This window comes from Pseudorasbora parva, chromosome 1 (genome assembly GCF_024679245.1).
Source record: "Pseudorasbora parva isolate DD20220531a chromosome 1, ASM2467924v1, whole genome shotgun sequence".
In the NCBI taxonomy this organism is placed as follows: domain Eukaryota; kingdom Metazoa; phylum Chordata; class Actinopteri; order Cypriniformes; family Gobionidae; genus Pseudorasbora; species Pseudorasbora parva.
The window spans coordinates 63,392,589-63,407,602 of record NC_090172.1 but is presented as its reverse complement, the minus strand read 5'-3'; the positions used below and the strand labels follow the sequence as shown (position 1 = coordinate 63,407,602).

General features: G+C 44.9%; 1 protein-coding gene across 1 annotated transcript in view; it reads right to left on the bottom strand.

The window, feature by feature from the left end:
- LOC137082127 (Fc receptor-like protein 5) overlaps positions 1-14,253 on the bottom strand; it is a 38,973-nt gene extending 24,720 nt beyond the window's left edge. Inside the window, exon 1 of the mRNA XM_067447695.1 lies at positions 14,118-14,253. Coding sequence (XP_067303796.1) covers positions 14,118-14,253 — 136 coding nt within the window. The remainder of the gene's footprint in view (positions 1-14,117) is intronic.
- Between the last annotated feature and the right edge of the window lie 761 nt (positions 14,254-15,014).

The following is a 15,014-nucleotide window of genomic DNA, read 5'->3' as shown; positions in this document are numbered from 1 at the left end:
GAAATCAATGTGTAACGTTAGTCCTGTGTGTGTGTGGTGCGATATATACGACCGTATGATTTCTGATTGTATGAAATGAGATGAATATGTACAATGTCCTGGCATTACGACTGAGTGCTCATGTACGCAAGAGATTCAAATATTAGTACAATCATTCCAAGTGAGGGCAAGCAGTTCTTAAAAAGTATTAACGTGAATACAGTCGTTTTTTCTCTAGTGATTCGTATTTGTTATCATTGTACGCTCATGAGCGTGACCTAAAACATGGCGGCGACTGCCCAGAATGCAACGCGCAGTGACGTTGATTCCCAGACTCTATTCCAGAAAGTTGATTGTGCTCTATTTCTGCAGGAATGTCCGATTGTTTGTTATATGTTGAGAAATGTTTGAAATGAGTTTAATATCAAGTCTGAGTTACATACAGAAACGAGAGTGAGGTCTGGTCGCAAAAGTTATGTCATTTATATCAAATGTTTTTATTTTATTTGTTTGAAATATGTACAGTCTTGTTCAAAATAATAGCAGTACAATGTGACTAACCAGAATAATCAAGGTTTTTCGTATATTTTTTTATTGCTATGTGGCAAACAAGTTACCAGTAGGTTCAGTAGATTCTCAGAAAACAAATGAGACCCAGCATTCATGATATGCACGCTCTTAAGGCTGTGCAATTGGGCAATTAGTTGAAAGGGTTGTGTTCAAAAAAATAGCAGTGTGGCATTCAATCACTGAGGTCATCAATTTTGTGAAGAAACAGGTGTGAATCAGGTGGCCCCTGATTTAAGGATGAAGCCAACACTTGTTGAACATGCATTTGAAAGCTGAGGAAAATGGGTCGTTCAAGACATTGTTCAGAAGAACAGCGTACTTTGATTAAAAAGTTGATTAGAGAGGGGAAAACCTATAAAGAGGTGCAAAAAATGATAGGCTGTTCAGCTAAAATGATCTCCAATGCCTTAAAATGGAGAGCAAAACCAGAGAGACGTGGAAGAAAACGGAAGACAACCATCAAAATGGATGGAAGAATAACCAGAATGGCAAAGGCTCAGCCAATGATCACCTCCAGGATGATCAAAGACAGTCTGGAGTTACCTGTAAGTACTGTGACAGTTAGAAGACGTCTGTGTGAAGCTAATCTATTTTCAAGAATCCCCCGCAAAGTCCCTCTGTTAAAAAAAAGGCATGTGCAGAAGAGGTTACAATTTGCCAAAGAACACATCAACTGGCCTAAAGAGAAATGGAGGAACATTTTGAGGACTGATGAGAGTAAAATTGTTCTTTTTGGGTCCAAGGGCCACAGGCAGTTTGTGAGACGACCCCCAAACTCTGAATTCAAGCCACAGTACACAGTGAAGACAGTGAAGCATGGAGGTGCAAGCATCATGATATGGGCATGTTTCTCCTACTATGGTGTTGGGCCTATTTATCGCATACCAGGGATCATGGATCAGTTTGCATATGTTAAAATACTTGAAGAGGTCATGCTGCCCTATGCTGAAGAGGACATGCCCTTGAAACGGTTGTTTCAACAAGACAATGACCCAAAACACACTAGTAAACGGGCAAAGTCTTGGTTCCAAACCAACAAAATTAATGTTATGGAGTGGCCAGCCCAATCTCCAGACCTTAATCCAATTGAGAACTTGTGGGGTGATATCAAAAATGCTGTTTCTGAAGCAAAACCAAGAAATGTGAATGAATTGTGGAATGTTGTTAAAGAATCATGGAGTGGAATAACAGCTGAGAGGTGCCACAAGTGGGTTGACTCCATGCCACACAGATGTCAAGCAGTTTTAAAAAACTGTGGTCATACAACTAAATATTAGTTTAGTGATTCACAGGATTGCTAAATCCCAGAAAAAAAAATGTTTGTACAAAATAGTTTTGAGTTTGTACAGTCAAAGGTAGACACTGCTATTTTTTTGAACACACCCCTTTCAACTAATTGCCCAATTGCACAGCCTTAAGAGCGTGCATATCATGAATGCTGGGTCTCATTTGTTTTCTGAGAATCTACTGAACCTACTGGTAACTTGTTTGCCACGTATCAATAAAAAATATACTAAAAACCTTGATTATTCTGGTTAGTCACATTGTACTGCTATTATTTTGAACAAGACTGTACATTTAATTAATGATGAAATTAAAATGAAATTCATTTACTGATACGAACAAACAATGGGGACATAATCTTGTCACTTTTATATTATTTAATTTGCCATATGGTGAACTCTTTCATGGCTCACTATATTTTGTGGTTTTAATTCATTTATAATATTATTTTATGTTTTGCAACTTTAATTTGAGTAACATTTGCTGCACATAACTTTAGACACACATTTGTTGCAGACTGGGTCAAATGTGCTCTCTCTCGCTCTTCTAGCGTGCTGCTTGTCCGTGCTGTACGAGCAGAGTGAAGGGGAGAGACGTGTATTCAGAAAAATGATTGTGCTCTGTGTATTTCTGCAGAATAAATCATCCTGAGGCCTCTTCCCTACGCATTGTCTTCATTGAGCATAACCAAAGTAAACACAACCACAGTAAAACTGTTACACTAACAAAACTTAACCATATTGCTAAAATTACACATTAGTAATCTCCAAACAAACAAATATCCACAATACATCTGGGTGCTAGCGCTGACAGCCGGGTCATTACAATATATTTCCCTATATATGAATAATCAATATATTAAAAGATGTAACAGTTTATTTGAAAATACAAAAATATATTGTGTTTAATATATTACAATATTTTGATTAATAAATAAGGAATTGCTGCTTTTCATATAGGTGACCAGTCACGGAAAGTAGGGACACAAGTCGTTTCTGAGGCATTTCGAGTTATTCAGATTCTGAAAGTGTAGTCTCCAAGCTTTCCAACGATGTGTAACACATGAAATCTGATATTTTGAGAAGTTGTGGCCATCTGAATTTAGGCCTTTAGAAAAGTGTAAATGAGAGAAAACAGCCTCTGAAGTTTTGCAGTTCTCACCTGTTCTCACCTGCTGGGAGTGACAATAAGGCTCATTTACATCTCATTTAGATAAGCCACACCCCCTGTGATACGATGCTAACAATTACAATTAAAACTGAGCTAGCTAATAACAATAGGTAGATATGGGAAGGCCTAAACATGAGATAACGTGTAGGCTACGTGTTCTTAGAATGAAACTCACCAGATTTGAAACAGAAAAGTATTCTTGCAGATCTCGATGCTGTTCGGTGATGTAACCATCTCTGAAGTTTGCGCTGTACGTCTGTTTGCCTCTAAATGTCCAATAATTTGCATGTCCTGCCACTCTTTTTCCGCAGCTAAAGAATCCAGCCGTATGTTGTACGTAATGTCTGGAGAAAGTTTATGGCTACAGGACTGTCTCCCATGCAGAGAGTTCTCTTTTCTCCTCGTGTAGCATTTACAGTCAAAGTTACGGATTTTCCCCATTTCGCTGCCTTTATGCCCATCAAGTGAGCGCTTGTTCATAAGCATCCGGCTTGTCTAAGAAGTGCTTCGAAACATTTTCGGTGTAACGGCCATGGCTCAGGTCGTCTGCGATCATCTTTGCGGCGTCCATCTTCATTGAATTTTGATATCAGCTAGAGCTGGCCAGAGCGCTGCATGATATGTAGCCACGCTTCCCTCGGAGGGCGGGGACAATGACGCCCCTACTGCGTGCTAGAATCTCCGAAAACAAGCCGATTTCAACCTCAAAATGTACGATTTTAAATACACCAATACTGCGTTCTCAAAAACGGAGAGGCTTCTTCGATTCCATTCCATTCCATTTTATTCCCCTTAATGATATTGCACTTTTTCTTCAAAACCATCAATGGTTTTCTGGTATGTTTTCTGATGTGTGTGTGTGATCAGATAGTCATGCATGTGTATAGATATAATGCAGATATATTTACTCATGCAGTATAAACGCAGTTGCGGTCAGAATTATTGGCACCCCAGTAGGGCTGCACGTTTTCAAGTTTTTCATTAACCGTTAACCGAGGCCCTTAGCGGTTAATACTCGGTTAACCATAGTGTGCGTCAGGGTTATTTTTAGCTTATTAATTTGACGACCGCCATCTCCGTAGTGAACGCGCCTATAGAGAGAAATGCACATCATGGATTACACAATCAGAGAGTAGCCTATTTCTTTTCGTTTTAAATTGTTAAAAGACATTTCAAGTTTCTTAAGATCTATTTCATGTCTGCGAGGCGTACGCTGAGTTTCGTTAAATTAGGATGAGATGCGCTCCAGTTCACGAGCAATGCGAGTGGCCGCGAGGGCGCCTGCACGATTAGAGCATGTAACGTTAGTAAAATATGCAGCCGAGAATGATTCACACAGACTCAGCGTTTGACTCGCGCGGCTGATGAGCCTCTCCCGGCAGAGAGTTCAAGCATCTGTGGACTCGTCCCTTCAGCTCTGGCCGTCTTGCTTTCAGTCCGCGATCAGCTTTTTTGTTTTCTTCATTACAGTTAAAGTAACGTCTGCTTTTCTCTAGTCATTCACAAGTTTCTCACTTCAAACTTTCTTTCTTCTGCTCCGTTATGCCCAGCGCGCGCGGCTCGCGCTCTGCTTCTGCCCTAATGCGACTTTTAGTCCAGTGCGACGTATGTTATTTTCCTCTTCATGACGCATATTTTGACTGATGCGACTCATACTCCGGAGCAACTTATAGCCTGAAAAATGCGGTAAGCACTGCATTGCAATACTTGCATTTCGCCCCGTCACTCTCATTTTTAAAGTGCTCCCACGCTTTCTTTGCCCGCTTAGAAAGCTGGTCATGACTTCTTCTTGTGGATACTATCCTAACCCTATGGATACTACAAATGTCTGGGAGCGCTCTGGCGGTCTATAGGGGTGCAAACATATATTACAACTAAATTCAAGGCACGTCATTGACGCCACTTAACCGAGAAAAATGTTTCACTCGGTTACGCAATTTTTAACGGTTAATCGGTCAATCGGTTAACCATGGACACCCCTACACCCCAGTAAATATGATCAAAGATGGCTGTAGTAATAAATCCTCATTGTTTATTCTTTTGATCATTCATTCAAAACATTAGCAATAATCTAACCTTTTATTGAAGTAAAAGAATGAATAGTCGAGGGAAAATCACATTATGAAATAAATGTTTTTTTCTCCAAAACACATTAATCTCATGATTGTCATGAGTTAACTCGCGATTAATCGCAATTTAATCACACATTTTTAGCAATTGTAAATGTATCTTAAATTAGGTTTACATTAAGTGTTTAATACTCTAATCAACACTGGTATGGACAAATATGCATGCTTTATGCAAATGTACATTTATTATTAGTGAAACTATACTTATTCAATAATAATCAATACAGCATGAAGACTAGACGTATCAAAGGTCATAGATGTTTATCTAAGAAATTGTTCATGTCTCTTAAGCCTAAACTTAAAAATTAAGAGTAAGCAGTGATTTCTCTCATTTTAAGAATATAAAGGGAGTTTTTACACTGGTAGTTTAATTCAGAGCAGGGCACAGTTCGTATGAAAAATTGGTAATGTGTACTAGTGAGTGCACCAGAACCACTCCGTACCTGGTCGTGGTATGGTAGGAACTATATTCATACCTGGAGGTCCATATTCCACGAGTAGGAATATAGTGCGGCCCCTTTAAGAGATCCGCATTCCCTATTGAACTGTATTTTGCGTGTGCACGTCGAACTGGTCCGCGATTCACGTGGACAGTGTGAAGAGCATGGACGACTCAGGAGCGCGCTTGTTCAGGACAGTAACCTGAGCATTCGTTTTAGCCGATTGTAATGTATTTAGCTCAATAAAACACGTGTACTGTAAGCGGTGATGGTGTTAATGATTTACCTCAGACAGGAGCGAGAGTGAGCTGCAGTGCATCGCGCTCAGACTGCAGAGAATGTGAAAAAACACACTTTTCTTTCTGGAGTCTAATAAAAGTTAAACAGAAAATATGGCAGCTTTTGTAGGCAATAACTGCACTTTTGGTTTTAAAAAAATGTGGTAACACTTTAGAATACTGTTTCTTACTTAATGCATAACTAATAAAGAGTTACTGCAGTACTAATGAATAATTCTTCATTAACACTCAAGTCACTAATATTAACTACTAAGGAATGAGTGTTAACTAATCAATATGTAATAGCATTTTTTATTTGTGTTAAGTATCAATTAGTTAATCAGTAACTATTCAATTCAGTTATGCCTCCTTAAGAACTACTATTAAGTAACTACTAATTAACAGTGATGCACAGTATCAGATCGAGGCCCTTTCTTCTTCTTTAGTACTAATGTTGTTAGATAAATGTACTACTGTTATGTGTACTATATTCATTTACATTCACTCGCTAATGTGCCGATTAATGTTTCTGTCTGTGTGTGTCCCCACGCTATAATGTTGCAGTTCTTGCAGCATTAAATCAGAGAAAACAATTCTAGTGAAAGAGTACACAGATTCATGAGTGCACATGCAGAGTGCACAAAATGTGAGCGCACACGCAATTTCTGTGAGTCCAGTTTTGTGCGAGAGAATGGATTGAGATTCCGCTTGTAAGCAGAGATTCATTGCTTGTAAACTTGATGTGCTCTCGCAGTACAATATTAATACTACATTAATGAGGATGTTGATGATTTCTTTTTTTTTAATGTAAGTATTGTCTGCAACCAGAAGTTCAGGACGGAACCCCATCCCCAATCTAAGTGCCTTGCCAACATGGCTCAGGCATTTTATGTTTATGTGATACCAAATGATTTCTGTATTTAAGGCAATGACTGAGGGGAAAATGAGAATACAGGGAACCTATGAGTCATTAAAAAAGAATTACCAAATAGTTCTCAAGGAGTTACTTAGAACCTGGAACAGTATTCTAAAGTGAAAACAAACCCATTCATAATTATTGAAGAATTACCAAATAGTTAATAGTTAAATAATTAAGCCTAACGTACCATTAATACAGAACTAATAAAGGAAATTTGACCCTCTATTCTAAAGATAAGTTCTTATTGTTTAGCAGTTATTTGTATTTTTATGCGTGGTTCTATGTGAATCTAATACGTAAAACATTAAAAGCAATAGACATTCTGCTGCACACTCATTCAGCTCAAAAAATTAGCATATCATGAAAAGGTTCTCTAAACGAGCTATTAACCTAATCATCTGAATCAACTAATTAACTCTAAACACCTGCAAAAGATTCCTGCGGCTTTTAAAAACTCCCAGCCTGGTTCATTACTCAAAACCACAATCATGGGTAAGACTGCCGACCTGTCTGCTGTCCAGAAGGCCATCATTGACACCCTCAAGCGAGAGGGGAAGACACAGAAAGACATTTCTGAACGAATAGGCTGTTCCCAGAGTGCTGTATCAAGGCACCTCAGTGGGAAGTCTGTGGGAAGGAAAAAGTGTGGCAAAAAACGCTGCTCAACGAGAAGAGGTGAGCGGACCCTTCTGCAAAAGGATTCCCGACTAAGTAATAAGTGCATAACTGAACATAATTATTTCAAGGTTAACTTTTTTTGTATAAAAACACTTTTCTTTTATTGGTCGGATGAAATATTCTAATTTTTTGAGAAATTTGGGTTTTTATGAGCTGTATGCCAAAATCATCTGTTTTAAAACAATAAAAGACCTGAAATATTTCAGTTGGTGTGCAATGAATCTAAAATATATGAAAGTTTAATTTTTATCATTACATTATGGAAAATAATGAACTTTATATTGTATGCACAATATGCACATTTTTTGAGAAGGACCTGTATATATCAGAGTATATATGAAACAGAGTTTGGTCCAAAAGGGTTGTCCCTATATTCTCTTAATGGTGTCGCACTGCACCGGGTGTATAATAGGGCCCTAAAGCCTAGTTCAGACTGCTCGATTTTCAAACTCGTCGGGTCACTGCTCTATTCACACTGCATGACTATCTGGGCTATCATTCAGTCACTGCTGTGTTCACACTGACCGATGGTTTGACGACAGAGGAGTTCACACTGCATGACTGAACAAGAGGAAAAATCGCAGACAACTCTCTCTCTCTCCGGTGCGCAAACTACGTTTCCCAACTACACGTGCGATGTGACAAGTAAACAACGCGAGATCACACGTGCGTCAGACCGGAGTTCTCGCGCGTGACTTGGAATTATTATTAAAAATGATAAACTGCACAAAGTTTGCTTCAAATTGTCTGTGCACTGATTTGTGGAGAAAAAGAAAAAAAGATTATGGTGGAAGAAATTGTTGGAGAGACAGAGGGAGCCAGGATTGTGTTCTGCAAAGACAGTTTGAGGTAAATAAACAATTTTGTAATGTGCTGCTTCTGTGGCTGGATGTGCACATGTTTGGCCTTTGTTTCTGTTTGATAGAATTGTAAATATATCTATTAAAATACTGATATTCTGCTCTATAACTCCTCCCTGAACCTCCTGCTGCCCTGTATCTCACTCTCTCATTGGCTGTCGGTGTAATTTTCAGTCAGAACGCTGTTCACACAGCAGGAGTTTCAATCGCCAACAGGTCCAGATATTTAGCATGCCAAATATCTCACCGGCCTCGGCGACTCGTCGGCGATTCTCTCTGATCGCGTCTTTGATTCTTCACACTGCGGGATTGTCACTCGCGTGCACGAGCACCGATTTGCCTGTGATCTTGGGCATTTGTCGGCGATTTCACAAAACCTGTCGGCGACTCAAAATCGGGGCAAAAATCGGGCAGTGTGAACTAAGCTTAATGTTTCACAGATAGTACAGCTGAAATAACCCAAACCCAGTTCAGTGACAGTGAACCAGAAAGAGAAGCAGCTGCGAGTGAGCTCATGCTTTCAGTGGTCTAAGATCATTTTCACACCTATTGCTCTTGGGCCGAAATAGTTCATATGTCACGTGACCTGTGGTGAGAAGTAGAGTTTCTTGTTTGCATGATGTGGACTAAATAAATCCTGACATTTAGTACTATCTATATATTTTATTTAGAATACATGCATTTGTTAAGAGAGGTTGAAGATTGTTGAAGAGTGTGCATGTGTGGACGTGCTCTAATACGTAAGAACTAATTGATGATTGAATCTGGAAATAAAGCTAAATAACTGAAAAAAATTAGAATTAATCCTGAGATGTCCATAATTTATAGCAAAAAAAAAAAAATCTAGAATTAATTAAATCTCAAAATAATTCATTAAAATGTGTTTTTACTCCACCCCTAACCAACATGAAACAACAGATTTGTGACAATACGGTTTTATGAAACAGTCGTGGCTAGTTGGTTTCTTCAACGATTCATTGTAATATAGTAGTTCAGCAGTGAGTTTGGTCGTTGTTCAGGAAATGCACCCCTGGTTGGTTTTAGCTCTATCCTATTGCGTGCAGAGGGACTTTGAAAGACAACCGTTCCTCCCGCCCCCCTGCCAACAGTGTGTTCCCAGACCCAAATTCACCTTGATGTGGGTCTGGCTTAGTTCTGAGGTTCACAGATTGTAAGGGTGGATCGCCTACAGTGGTTCTGACTGCAGGGTTGCCAAACGACTAAAGAAACGTTATCAGCGTGATTGTAGAAAACGGCTCGGGTTATGTATATAACCCTTGTTCCCTGAGAGGGAACGAGCACTGCGTCGAAACGCTTTGGGGATGCTCCCTAAGCATCAGCGAATCTGAAGCCTGAATAAACACTAGTCCAATCCGATTGGTCGTGCGTGATGACGTCATTGTGACGGCGTACCCGGAAGTATAAAAGGGGGGCCGGCGCATAATGGCGGCAGTTTTTTGCTCTGAAGCATGCGCTCCAGGCGTGCCGAGGTGTGGCGGTACGACGCAGTGCTCGTTCCCTCTCAGGGAACAAGGGTTATATACATAACCCGAGCCGTTCCCTTATCGAGGGAACTTCCCACTGCGTCGAAACGCTTTGGGGAACGAGTACCCACTAGGCCACACCGAGGGTAGCGCCTGTCCTAGTGTGAAGCCGGAGACCGGGCACAACTAGGGTTGGAGCACCCTCGCGCCAGGCGTCGCAGGGAGATCCAGGCTATAGAACCTGATAAAAGTGTGTGGAGTAGCCCACCCCGCCGCCTCGCAGATATCCTGCAAGGGGACCCCAGAAAGGAGGGCCACCGAAGAGGCCATGCCTCTGGTGGAATGTGCCCTCACGGCTACAGGTGAAGGCAAACTGCGCACCTGATAAGCCATGGTTATTGCCTGGACAATCCAGTTACTGATTGTCTGGGTAGACGCAGGCAACCCCTTCTTGGGTGAGCCAAAACACACCAACAATTGTTGAGATCTCCTCCACTGTGCGGACTTCGCCAGATACACCCTGAGTGCCCTGACCGGGCAGGGTAGGTGAAGTCTCCCCTCTTCCGCCGTCACGTGAGGCGGAGGATGAAATGCCTGCAGAACCAAAGACCTGACCACCCTGGATGGGACCTTAGGCACATAGCCCGGCCTAGGGTGTAAGATGGCCTTCACTCCACCCGGGGCAAACTCCAGGCAAGTCGGCGTTACTGCCAAGGCCTGGAGATCCCCCATTCTCCTTAGAGAGGAGATGGCGAGTAGAAAAGCCACCTTAAGGGTCAGATTTTTCGGTTCCGCTGACTCCAGTTGGTCGAAGGGGGCCTCAGCCAACCCCTCGAGAACCACTGCCAGGTCCCAGGTTGGAACTCTGGACTGAGCCACAGGCCTCATCCTCCGAGCCCCACGGAGGAACTGTACAACCAACTGGTGCCTACCCAGAGGCCCATCACCCAGAGGAGTGTGGAAAGCCGCAATGGCAGCCACGTACACCTTGAGTGTGGACGGGGTTAGGCCCGCAGAGAAGCGATCTTGGAGGAACTCCAGCACTGAAGCCACTGGGCAGTTAACTGGGTCCACCTCACGCCCCCTACACCAAGTGGAAAACACATTCCACTTGAGGCTGTACAGTCTCCTTGTGGACGGAGCCCTGGAACTGAGTAAGGTCTCTACCACGTCTGCCGACAGGCCAGCCTCTAGGTACCTGGCCCCCTCAGGGGCCATACCCAAAGGTTCCAAATCTCCGGCCGGGGGTGGAATATCGTCCCCGCCGCGTGAGACAGGAGATCCCTCCTCAGAGGAATCTGCCATGGATGACCTGCCAGCAGGGCTATGATATCTGAGAACCAAACTCGCGTCGGCCAACGGGGTGCTACCAGAAGTAGACTGACCCCCTGCCGACGGACCCTCTCCAGGACTCCCGGGAGCAGAGCAATCGGGGGAAATGCGTACAGACGCAGCCTCGGCCACGTCTGCACCATGGCATCCAACCCCAACGGGGCTGGATGCGTGAGGGAGAACCACAGTGGACAGTGGGACGTCTCTCGAGACGCAAACAGATCCACTTCCACTGGGCCGAACCTCTCGCATATGGCCTCCACCACTTCGGGGTGGAGCCGCCACTCCCCGGGCCTCAGCCCCTGCCTCGACAGGATGTCTGCTCCCTGATTTTGAACCCCCGGGACATACATTGCCCTGATGGACAACAGTTTCCCCTGGGACCACAGGAGGATTAGATGCGCCAATCTGCACAGAGGGCGCGATCTTACCCCTCCCTGGCGATTGAGGTACGCTACGACAGCCGTATTGTCTGTCCGCACCAGGACATGTTGGCCGCGGAGGTCCGGGAGAAAAGCTCCTGAGAGCTTTGTAGACCGCCATCATCTCCAGGCAATTTATGTGCCAGGAGGAATGACGGCCCTCCCATGGGCCCCTCGCAAAGCGGCCGTCCATGACCGCGCCCCAACCAGTGAGGGAGGCGTCTGTTGAAACGGATTTCCGGCAACAGGACGCTCCCAACACTGGCCCCTGGGACAGAAACCAAGGTTTCTTCCATATGACTAGGGAACGAAGGCATCTGCGCGTTACCCTGATCATACGAAAAGGATTCCCTCTGGGGGAAAACCCCTTGGTTTTCAACCACCACTGGAGGGGTCTCATGTGTAGCAGGCCGAACGGTATCATGTTGGACGCTGCTGCCATGTGCCCCAGCACTCTCTGAAAGTGCTTCACAGTGGTGTGCTTAACAGTGAGGCCGAAGGGAAGAACCCGATATTGGTACGCCTCGCCCCCGAAAGCGAACCTCAGGCCTCCTGTGGGCAGGAAGGATGGAGATATGAAATATGCGTCTTTAGATACATCGTGACGAACCAGTCCTCGGACTGGATCTGACTCCCGATGGGATAATGAGCATCTTGAACCTGAATCTCCTCAGAGAACGGTTCAAGTACCTCCGATTTAATAATAGACGCACCCTTCCATCCTCTTTGGGAACCATGAGGTAGCGACCGTAAAGCCGGACTCCCTGTCTGGCGGAGGGATACACAATATAGCCTCCTTTACCCTCAGGGAGCACACTTCCTGTTCCCTACCTGCCACTGGGCTGGGCCCACCACTATTCAGGCCACACCGATGAACCCCGGTGGTGGAACGCTGAACTGCAGTCTCTACCCTTTGCCCAAGGTACACAGGGCCCCAGCAGATATATTCGGGAGCATAACCATGCGCCGAGATATTCTACTAGGGGAACCAGCCTCTCAAGGCTGGTTTCTGGTACCCACCAAACCTCCTGCCCGACCCCCTGAAGCGGCCACCCGGCAGGGCTTAGTCGGGGAGGATTTTCGGTGTGCGAACACGTTCGCTGCCCAGCCGAGGTCTCCTTAGAGGCGGCTAGAGTAGCATGTGTTCGCAGGAAGTCAATGTGGCCCGAGCGTCATAGACGGCGGATCGCAGCATCGACTTCCAGAAAACTCCACAGAGGAGGCGACCTCGATCGCTCCTCTGAAGAGGGGGCTGGCCAGCAGGCCACTGGGCTGGGCACACCACTATCCAGGCCACACCGATGAACCCCGGTGGTGGAACACTGAACTGCAGTCTGCACCCTTTGCCCATGGTACACAGGGCCCAACAGATATATTCAGGAGCATAATGACTATGCGCTGATATATTCTACTAGGGGAACCAGCCTCTCAAGGCTGGTCTCTGGTACCCACCGAGCCTCCTGCCCGACCCCCTGAAGCGGCCACCCGGCAGGGCTTAGTCGGGGAGGATTTTCGGTGTGCGAACGCGTTTGCTGCCCAGCTGCAGTCTTTCTAGAGGCGGCTAGAGCAGCATGCGTTCGCTGGAAGCCAATGTGGCCCGAGCGTCGTAGACGGCGGATCGCAGCATCGACTTCCAGAAGACTCCACAGAGGAGGCGATCTCGAACGCTCCCCGGGAGCAACACAATTTGGATGATAGGCTGAAATACCTAACTCCTCAAAGTCAGATAAATCCCATTTAATTGCACAGAATTAAATGCCACCAAAAACACCCAAATAGTGAACACAACTGGGATGATAGGCTGATAATCTAACTACTCAAAGTTAGATAAATCCCATTTAATTCCTCAGAAATAAATGCCACCCTAATCACCCATCACGTGAACATGCTGAATGATAGGCTGAATAGACATATCTAACTCCTCAAAGTCAGATAATGTTTAATTAAAATTCCTCAGAATTAAATGCAGCCCTAATCACCATACTGTTTAAATATGTATTCAACTACTCGTCATCTACACGCTGCCTCAGCAACGCGAGATTCGAATCGTTCCCAACATATTTGGCTTTCATCCCTCGAGATGAAAGCCACAGGCGCGAGGCTGAAACACTCGAAAACGCACGTTTCTGTACGCTACGAGACATTTCTCAACGACCACAGCCAGCACCCTCAGGGGCTGACTGCAAGCCTCGCTAAACAGTATCACATGTACACATATAGCGTGTGTTCACTTCTGTTGCAGACCCTTAATGCACGCGCTGCCTCGGCAACGCGAGATCGAGCCTGCATTAAAAGGTGGCGGGCTCTCGTTTGCTTCACTCCGTCGACGCTGAGCACATCTAATTCCTCGGAATCAGATCGCTCAAGCATCTGGTTCTCCCTCCCGGGGAAGAGCCGCATCGCGGGCTTCCGCACGGGAACGGAGAACACCGGGTTACTACAGGCAGCCCCCTCGGGGACTGCCTGAGCACCTTATTTTATGAGTGAAGCAGTGTGTATGGTGTTTTAACGTCACCCGCCTCGATGCTGAGCACATCTAATTCCTCAGAATCAGACAGCTCAAGCATCGGACCCTCCAACCCGGGGGAAGATGCCGCCAAGCGGGCTTCCACACGGGGAGGAAGATCGTCGGAACTGTCAGGGGAGGATTGGGAAAGTGCCGCGCGGCAGTCCCGAAACCCTCTGACAAGTCCCGCTGTGAGCCCCATGATCTGCGACGCCGAGCCGCCTCAGCGACCGCGGGTCCAGAACCACGGGGCTCACGAGGCTGGCCGGTCTCATCGAACACGGCCAGCCGAGAGCGGAGCAGTCTGAGTGTCAGCAGCTCGCAGTGTTCACAGGCGGCTCCCTCGAGAGCCGCCCGAGCGTGCTGAACACCCAGACACTGCACACATAACAGGTGTGTATCCGATCCAGAGATGTAACGGGGACACGGATGCACACACTGCCTAAATGCACTCCTTCTCTCTTCCATACTTTTTAAATAAATCTTTCACACACACACTCGCAACTGGACAGACAACAGTAAATAGACAGACCAAACAGAGAGCGCTATGCTGAAGAGCAATAACTGACGCCATTATGCGCCGGCCCCCCTTTTATACTTCCGGGTACGCCGTCACAATGACGTCATCACGCACGACCAATCGGATTGGACTAGTGTTTATTCAGGCTTCAGATTCGCTGATGCTTAGGGAGCATCCCCAAAGCGTTTCGACGCAGTGGGAAGTTCCCTCGATAAGGGAACTGTACATTTCTTGTCTATAACCACCCACAGCATCTTATACCAACGACGGAAATAAGCGCAGTTACAATAGCAAAATATGTGGGAGAGCGCTGCTTTAATGTGACTATATTGTATTGCAATAGGTAACACTTCAAAGTCAATACCAAATCAAAACTAGTTAGCAAATCATTTATAATTGAAAGAATTTAATGACAAAATCTGATTATGGTTACACTTAAAATA